Source organism: Camellia sinensis, chromosome 8 (genome assembly GCF_055761805.1).
Source record: "Camellia sinensis isolate YWXY chromosome 8, ASM5576180v1, whole genome shotgun sequence".
Classification (NCBI taxonomy): domain Eukaryota; kingdom Viridiplantae; phylum Streptophyta; class Magnoliopsida; order Ericales; family Theaceae; genus Camellia; species Camellia sinensis.
Window position 1 is genome coordinate 69,371,771 of NC_138968.1, and position 8,795 is coordinate 69,380,565.

An 8,795-nucleotide genomic window follows, 5' to 3' on the forward strand; every position below is an offset into this window, starting at 1 on the left:
TATCACAAATGCAAAAAAAAATTAGAAGAGGAACTTACCTAATCTCCTATGCATGGCGGTAGGGATTTCGAACATAGGTGGTAGTCGTCGGAGAAGATGTTTCACTGTCGCAGCTTACCTAAGTCAGTCGTCGGCGAACACCCAAGTCGGTCGGTCGTCTGCTCTCCTGTTTCCCGCGCTCGGTCGTCTCCTCTTCTCTCTAATGTGTTTTGTGTTTTAATTGTTATCACTACAAGAAAAATGAGATTTAACGACGTTCATTTAACGACGTTTTTTTAAACGTCATCTTTTTCAATATTTTACCACGTTTGATAAGCGCCACATTTTTTTAAAAATAAAACGATACCGTTTTTAGAAGAGAGGGCGTGTTAAAGCGCCTCCAAATGTCCAACTCTCCCACGCGCAAATGTACAACTTTCCCACGCGCGCGCTCTCTCTCTCTCTTCAAATGTCTTATTTTGGGTCAAGGACCCAAAACACTCGCTTACTCTCTCACTCACTCTCTGGATCGATCTCACTCTCACTCTCTCTCTCACAACCCTCTCTAAACCCTAATCTCTCTCAACCGATCGAATCAACCGATCGAATCAACCTTCTGCAGCCCTGTTTGATCCAATCTCAGAGCGATTGGTGATTTATCTCAGATCCAATCTCAGAGCGGTTGGGGATTCATCTCAGATCCAATCTCTGAGCGATTGACGATTTCGATTTTGATTTCGAAGTTCTCTCTCTCTCTTGATTTCGAAGCGCCATCGCCGCCACCATCTGCACCGGCGAGGGGAGCGAACACCATCGTCTACTAAGGTGAGCATCACCTGATTCCCGCATTAGGGCTATGGCGATGCATTGATTGAAGCCTCGATCATCATCGCTTTTACATTTATTGGTAATTATTCCCAAAATATTTAAAAATAATAATTTATTTTCTATATTTTTAGTGTTGTGTTTGGGTTTACAATCAGTGTTTTGAAGGAGTTGTAGTGATAGACAAATTTTCTTCTAAAAATCTGGTTCATTTTCAGCATTTTCATTATGAAAGGACAATGTTGATTTGGTTGTTGATTTTCGTTTGTGCAGAGAAGGATCAAGAATTGGGGGAAGCCTTAGAGAGAAGGCAGTTGAAGAGTTTCTGTTCTATATGTATTCTCTCTTCTGTTTAATTGCCATTCTATATATTTTTTTAATATAAATAAATGCTAGTCTGAATTCATCTGAATGTGTCTGCCCATCTGTTCTGATAGAAAAAGTGCTTATTAGAAAACTTGAGTTATGTTCTTGTAGCATGGATACATTTTCTAAAGAAGTGCTTTTAGAAAACTCAAATCTATTTTTCGCATCATGATGTTTCAATTTTCCTGGTTAAATCAGCATGGTGAATTTGCATGTGCTAATTACTACTAGTCTGTGTGAACAGATTATACCACAATCTGTTTGTTCTAGACATGGGTTGGCTATTGGTGCAGCTGTAGCCCCATTTGTCCGCGTTCTTGTTTGAATTTGTTTTCCTGTAGCATATCCAATAAGCAAGGTACTTGTGTTTGCTCAGCACTATTGCATTGCATTATTTAAAGCAAATTCATTGGTTGGTCTTTCTAATTAGTCTTCTTGGCTACCCTTATTGTCTGTGATTTTCAGCTATTAGATTTTCTGCTAGGACATGGACATGTAGCACTTTTCCGTAGAGTTGAGTTGAAAACACTAGTTGATTTGCATGGTAATGAGGTAAGTAGACACATTTGTGAAAGTATTACGAACTAACGACATTATTTTTATTTTATTTATGATGCAATTTGGTCCATCCCCCTCCCACCCACCCACCCACCCACACCCAAAAGAAAAAAAAGGTCTCCAATTGAGGAATCCTTAAAACATCCATCCAATACTCCTCCCTTTTTCCTACAAAATGTGCTGCTTGCAGGAATTTTAATTTTCTCGTCTATAAAAACGTCTCCCGAAGTTAATGTTATCCCATTTTTATTTTTCACTTCAAACTCCATTGCAAAGAGCTTCTTTTTCCTTCTGTTTTATCTTGTGACTTGATAGTCTTCTGATTACCTGTAAACAGGCTGGAAAAGGTGGAGAACTCACACATGATGAGACAACAATTATTGCTGGAGCACTTGGGCTTACTGAGAAAACAGCCAGTGATGCCATGACTCCCATATCTGACACTTTTGCTGTTGATATCAATGCCAAGCTTGACAGGTGTTGCATGCTTTGGAAAACTTTTGAATAGAAGGTTTACTTGAAGTCTTTTTTAACTTTGTTTTGATCATATATATGATGATGCTTGATATCTAATAGGGAGCTGATGAATTTAATTTTGGAGAAAGGGCATAGAAGAGTGCCAGTCTACTATGAGCAACCTACAAACATAATTGGACTTGTTTTGGTAAATTGTTTGTTTGTGCTTCATGTAATTTGAAAATAAATTGTTTATTTTGTCACTCTTTGGAGAATGATCATTTTTCAACTGACTTTAGTTTATTAGTATGCTCATTTTTTAAACTTGACATGCTGTTTTAGAACCATCTCTGCTCATTTTCATTTTCTCTTACCCTCCTGCTTCACTCCGCCCTATCTAGAAAGCATATCTCATAGTTTGGGACCTTAAACTATAAAATGTTGTAAAAGCTTCTTTGTCTTCCTTTCATCTGAGTAATAGCATTACAGATTATACCACAGCCCACAAACATTTAACCGTATTATAGTTTCCTCACAATTTTAAACATTAGGAAAGAACTAAGACCCATATAGATAGATCTAGTTCTTTTCTTACTCTAGTTTGTTTCTTCTCTTTATCAATCATAACGGCACTTTAAAATTAGTTGGAATTGCTTTCATGTAGCAAATCACAGGCACATTGTTAGATCTCCAGTTCTAATGCGGGAATTGTGGCTTGAGATGTGGCATGATAACTATCCTGATTCAAAATCAAAATTTGTTACAAAAGGTGGATCTCTTCTTTCTTAGTTCTTTTTGTTTCATTAAATTGTTTTACCTCTTAAATTTTACATGGAACAGCTAAGCGTGACCTTTGAGGGAAGATGACTGTTATTGGGATTATGGAAAAGTTCGTTGTGCATGGCCTGAGCATTGTGAATATAGGTATTTTTCTTACATGTTTTTTAATTAGTTTTTCAAATATTGTGGTCATCAGTTTCCCTTATTGCATTATGTACAGATACGTTTTATTTTGTGAAAGGGCTCCTAAATTTTCTACTTTCATTTGAAGAAAACTGTGAAGAGTTATCTTACACAACATCAAGTCAACATTCACAAGGACCCATAATTAATATATATATATTCAATGCTAAGAAATGTTGACAACAGATGATGTTGATAAATAGCGCACTCAGCTTAAGAAATGTTGAGGTAATTCCATTTCAAAAATATTCAATGCTATAGCTTTACACTGTGTTAATTCCTATGTTCTATTTATATTCCTATAGGATTGTGCTTAAATAGCCATGTTTGACCATAATTATCATTGCATGGTTGATAGGGAACAACCAGGATTCTTCAGTTTTGGCTCAATCTTCACAAGTAGAAACAAGAACGATTAAATTACAATCAATTTGCAATTTAAGTGATTATTTCTTATCGGAACGACTAAATTACAATCGAGGTGTCCTACCTTAATTCTGGTTGACCAACTTAGTTGACAATTCTGGTTGACCTTTGAATGGCTAAAATATATTTGCTTTTAGTACAATCACCTGCTAATATATTTGACCTTTGAGGTGTCCTACCTTATGCTATGTAAATTGATTATTATTTTAGTACAATCACTTGCTAATGTGTTACATCATTGATGTTGGACTATTTTTTTTTGTCAAAACCATAATGATCCTGTTGTAAGATAGACCATGATTTGATTGAACAGTTGTGCTTTGTCCTTTTTAAAGTGCAGGGATTTGATCGATTATTACAGTTAAGAGTTGTGATATCAATGGAAAGAATTGTTGCAGCTCATTGTTTGTTATTCTTTTTCATGAAATTTTCTTAATGTCCATTATTTTAAATGCTATTGTTCAGGTGATGAATCTCATTGGTGATGTTAAAGGAAAAGTTGCAGTAATGGTGGATGACATGATTGACACTGCTGGTGAGTTAAGTCATCTAGATGTAAAAAATCCCAGCTTATAGGCCATTAATTAGGAAGTGATTTCAAAAAGTGAAAATTCAAAGAAAAAGAAACTTAGTTTATCATGCAATTTTCATGGCGAGTTATTAATTTCAATTTCCAAGTGTTGTCCATCATGAGCAAATATCCTACCACTTTATGCTCCAAAATTTCTAGACTACATTTGCATTTAAGGCTGGTTAATACTAATTGTCCATCCTTGGTTCCCTCTCTCACGTTTTTCAGGTTATCAGGTTCAACTGTTATTAATAGAATTGGTCTATGATATCTAATGAGAAAAACAGAAGAAACTGTTCTAGCATATTGATTAATATGGTTGGCTTGTTTTTCTGTGTTTTAGCAATACGGACCATTGACTTTGAGTCTTTGAGAGGTATGAGTTTGATCATCTCCCTTGTCAGCTTCCAGACAGTTCAACTTATGGGCAAATTACTACTCTACTCAAGATTCAGCCAAAAAAAATTTAAAAATTTTCTTTTTGGGACATGCAGCAATTGTTTAAAGCCTTTAAGACCTATACTTCATTTAATGTTAGGTCTTGGATCTCAAAAAAATTGAGCTGTTACTTCTTCCCTAATGCTTAATAAGGAGTAAAAGAGTAATTCAAAAACACTAATTAGCGTACCAACTAACACACTAATTAAAAGAAGGGCAGGACATACTAACTTCCCCTATGCTAATTTCTTTTTGAAGAAATGAACATGAAAGGTTAACAAGATTACATAAATACTTTGTTTTATATTTCATAAGCATGTCTCCGAATTTATTTTGTAATTGGATATGATGTAGGGGTGTGACGCATCAATTCTCCTTGATGGTCCAAATTCAGAGAAAACAGCACCACAAAGTGATTGAATAGTTGGAAACAAAAATGCATAAAATGAAAATTTATTGAGAACATGGGAACAAAAATGCATAGAATGAAAATTTATTGTCTTAGAACTTTTAATTGTTTTTGTTTCTGAGAACATGGAAAACAAAAATGCATAAGACGAAAAATGATACCAAGCAGCCCAATTTCTATTCTCTGCTTTGCTAGTTTTATGACTTTTGAACATATGCAACTAAACAATAAACATTAACACTGACCTTATTGCCAAAGCTATTTTGGTTGGTTCCAGAGCACAGTACAACATCTGTTTGATGCATTGACAAGGCTGTATTTTGTTTTGGACCTTGCCAAATTTGTCTGGAAATAGGTTCACCCAATATTAATCAGGAAAAGAATTGTTGTAATGAATGTCTTTTACCTTTTTTTGGTTTATATAACCTGATGCTTCGTGATTACTTTCGAGGTTCCCTAATAAAGCATCAGCTTCTGAGTAATCTTACACTTAGTATAGCTGTACATACTGTGTTGGAGGCATTGCGTAAACCTCCAGACACAAAAGTGAGTTTTTAATCTTTCATGTTTGGCTTTTATCTTTAGCTTGCAATAAATTTTAAAAAATAAAATAAAATAGAAAGCTAATAATGTTCTCCCCTCCTAGGTATTTGCTTATGGAATCTTGACTTTGGAGCAGTTTCTTGACCGCCTGGTGGATCTGCCACTGCTTTGCAATCATATTTTGCAAATATCTCATTTACATGGTACTCATGTAGAGCTTATTGCATTTATAGAGCATACTCTGGCTAGAATATCATCAAGCCACTTGATATCAAATGGAGGCAGCAGTTCTTTTACTGATCCCCACAGTGGTTCTATTCCCACTACAGTGGAGATGGTGGAGGTATAAAATTAGTTTCTTCTATTGACCCATGCAATGTATTTAGACCCCATAAACACCAATCAGTTTGATAAATTTATTTCTTGTTGGATTGACTTTAGTTGAACTATTATTGTGTTGAATTTATCCCTTCTTGTTCTCCGCCTCCTTTTCTTGTCGCCAGTAGTGCTAGAAGCCATAGCTGGCTTCAATAAAAGAGCCTTGTTCTTTTAATTTATTATGATGTTCTATAAAATTGTTATGGTATTATGAAGAATGGATGTACTTGCAATTATCTTACTTAGTCAAATAGGGTTACAAGAAAATTCAACCTGATCTTCTTAAATTCTTATGTAAAAGACATATAAGATAACTGAGAAAAAGAAAACACACACACACACAACATATATATCTCTGTATCTTCATGTACAACCATGTCCTTTGTAGATTGAGTTGAGGTGGCCAGTCATTGCAAATAAGACCAATGACTACACCAATAAGTAGGGTTGTCGTCATACTCCCTATCAATAATTTGTTTCCAATCAAGCTGTTAATTTTTCTTGAAATACATTTTAGGATTGGGGAATTCTTGAGCATGTAGAAGATTAAATGATCTTTAAAGTGCTGCTTTGTATTTGTGCTATTAGTTGGAGTCTGCCATGCCGTACCAAGTTGTTTTCAGTGACCCCATTTTCTGTGTATAGTTTTTTGCCTTGGATATGTCTGGTTGCATGTATTCTTACTTTTAGAAGATAGTGCCTCTGTGTTCTGTATTCTCATTTTTTGTGCTTGAGCTGCTTTAGTTTATTAAGTGAAGCATTCTCTAGCGGTTCGTGTTTTTGTTTTTATTTTTTGTTTTTATTACATTAGATGCCTGATTCCTTGTGGCAGTTAGTGGGACCTAGGTCCTCACAGCATGGGAAGCAACTCTCTTCTTCCCTCCCGGTGCAACAAATACACCAAGGTTTACTCGGTGACAGGCATAAAGCACATTCCACTTCAGGCATTTTCCCAAAACCAATTTCACCCCCTGGGAATTCTTCAAATGTTTCCTTGAGTGATATTCCTAATCGTCAGAAGGTATTACATTGTATTTTATTTTTTATGAATAAGTACGGAACTGTATCAGATGGACACCAAGGGGGTGTCACCCCTGTACAGCAAAAGAAAAAAAAATTAATTAGACACAAGAACCCCAAAACTAAATCCCTTCCCTAAAATGTAACTCCTATAATATCTACCAAAAAATAAAAAGTCTCCTCGAAAAATGAATAAATCAGATTGAAGTAAGCTTTATAGACGTCTGTACATCCTTAGAAGGCATTGTATGTATTGTTTTCAATAAAATTATTCTTTTATTGGTTTTATTTATTTATTTTAATTTACACATCTAAGATGTTCTTTGCCTCCAGTTGTCTCTCGGTCTTTACAAATGATCTCATCACAGAATGCAACTGGCGTTCCAGAAGCTGTATTATCTTCTTCTTCCGGGTTTCTACATTCTTCCAGGGCAATTACTTCGAGTAAGTTATTTTATCATGCTTGCCATTTTCGATATTAAAATCCTTGGGATTTGATAGCCTAATCTCTATAACACAACAAAATTTTTGTAGGTCCTCTTTAAAGAGAGGATTCTGGCATATGAACTTTTGTTTGTTAATGCACAAAATTGGGATTCCAATTAAGAAAGGGAATATAGAGCTCAATTACAATTGTCAACAATAGGCTTAAAGTTTATATTGATGGGCTTTCGTTTTTTTTGGAAAAATAATAAATAAAGAAATGTAATGAATCCCTTAAACAGAGCCTTCTGTTCAAACCTAAACTGTTTTTAAAGCTTCTTTTCAATTCTGGACGAAAACAAAAATTTTAGCCCTAGTTTTTGTTTAAATACTATTGAAGGAGTAAAGTTGTAACTTAAATCATAGATTTGTGTCAGGAGCAAAACTCTAACCACCTCTACCAAAAAAATTAAACAATTAAAAATAAATAAATGCAATCAAGTGATTAAGAAAATTAAGTTTACAAATTCTTCAATTTATGTTTATTTTGGTGAATCTGATTGTAATTTATGTTCTGATGCAGGTATGTAGACCAATGAAGACTAACAGTGAACTCTCTCATCAATTTGAATCAATTTGAATTTAACTCATCCAAACTTGAAATTTATGTTACAATCAGGAATAGATTTTTGAAATGCAATCTAGTGAAGTTCAATAGTTTCTTACTTTGGTGATATCTTGAGTTGGGGATAATTTTCTTGGTAGTAATTTGCCATCTCTTGTGTAAGTTTGGATCAATCATTATAGCTCAACACTTCTTTCTCGGTTAATGTCTTTGTTAAAACATGATTTGTGAATATGTTATTTTGTGATTAATGGTGATTGGATATTAAATTGAATTGGAAAGTGAACTAATGTTGTATTTGATGTTTGAATGAGAGTTATTGTTTCATGTTAGTGTTATTTTTCAGATTTTTTAGTTCAATCATATAAAATTAGCACAATTTTTTATTTTTAAAAAAAGAGGCTTTCACGGCGTTTCTAAAAACGTCGCTAAATATTATATCAACGGTTAGATTTTTCAAAAAGAGTACGACGGCGTTTTAAAAAGGTCACCAAATAGCATGGTGATGTCATAGTGGAACTTTTAGTGGCGTTTTATAAAAACGCCGCCTATAGTAATATAGCGACGTTTCTAAAGCGTCACAAAGTTATAGCGACGGCCGCATCTTCGACGCTTGGCGCAAAACGTCACAAAATGTTTAGATGGCGTTTTTGAGACCTATAGCGGCGTTTTTTAAACGCCGCTAAAACCCTCATTTCCAGCAGTGTATATGTTTCCGTTCTTTTTTTTTTTTTTTTACTTAGCGCGTGATAGCAAGCGCAAAACATATTTTCGAGCCATTCGGGGTAGCTCATTTCGAGCTACCCAGCAGAACC

The 8,795-nt window shown here is 34.8% G+C and overlaps 1 protein-coding gene across 2 annotated transcripts; it reads left to right on the forward strand.

Annotated features, from left to right (window-relative positions):
* The first annotated feature begins 531 nt into the window (after window positions 1-531).
* Window positions 532-8,261, forward strand: LOC145796974 (uncharacterized). 2 transcript variants are annotated; one of them, XR_014337832.1, is made up of 11 exons: window positions 532-886; window positions 1,078-1,140; window positions 1,415-1,528; window positions 1,636-1,722; window positions 2,066-2,205; window positions 2,305-2,392; window positions 2,849-3,108; window positions 4,039-4,108; window positions 4,937-5,537; window positions 5,638-5,877; window positions 7,939-8,261. XR_014337832.1 is itself a non-coding variant. In XM_082882827.1 (4 exons), exons 2-4 carry the CDS (start codon window positions 5,421-5,423, stop codon window positions 7,993-7,995), a joined length of 414 nt encoding a protein of 137 aa, XP_082738953.1. In that variant the 5' UTR covers window positions 4,033-4,108; window positions 4,937-5,420; the 3' UTR covers window positions 7,996-8,261. The 2 variants fall into 2 exon arrangements, 1 of the variants encoding a protein (XP_082738953.1); XM_082882827.1 differs by lacking the exons at window positions 532-886; window positions 1,078-1,140; window positions 1,415-1,528; ... (2 more) ...; window positions 2,305-2,392; window positions 2,849-3,108 and having other exon boundaries at window positions 4,033-4,108.
* Window positions 8,262-8,795: the final 534 nt, after the last annotated feature.

What these genes read in the sequence shown, in the direction of transcription:
- LOC145796974 (XM_082882827.1), top strand. Translation starts at nt 5,421, where the DNA reads ATGCTTCGTGATTACTTTCGAGGTTCCCTAATAAAGCATCAGCTTCTG. An exon ending in GTAAACCTCCAGACACAAAA is followed by an intron (nt 5,538 to 5,637) that starts GTGAGTTTTTAA and finishes CTCCCCTCCTAG; the next exon opens with GTATTTGCTTATGGAATCTT. An exon ending in CTACAGTGGAGATGGTGGAG is followed by an intron (nt 5,878 to 7,938) that starts GTATAAAATTAG and finishes GTTCTGATGCAG; the next exon opens with GTATGTAGACCAATGAAGAC.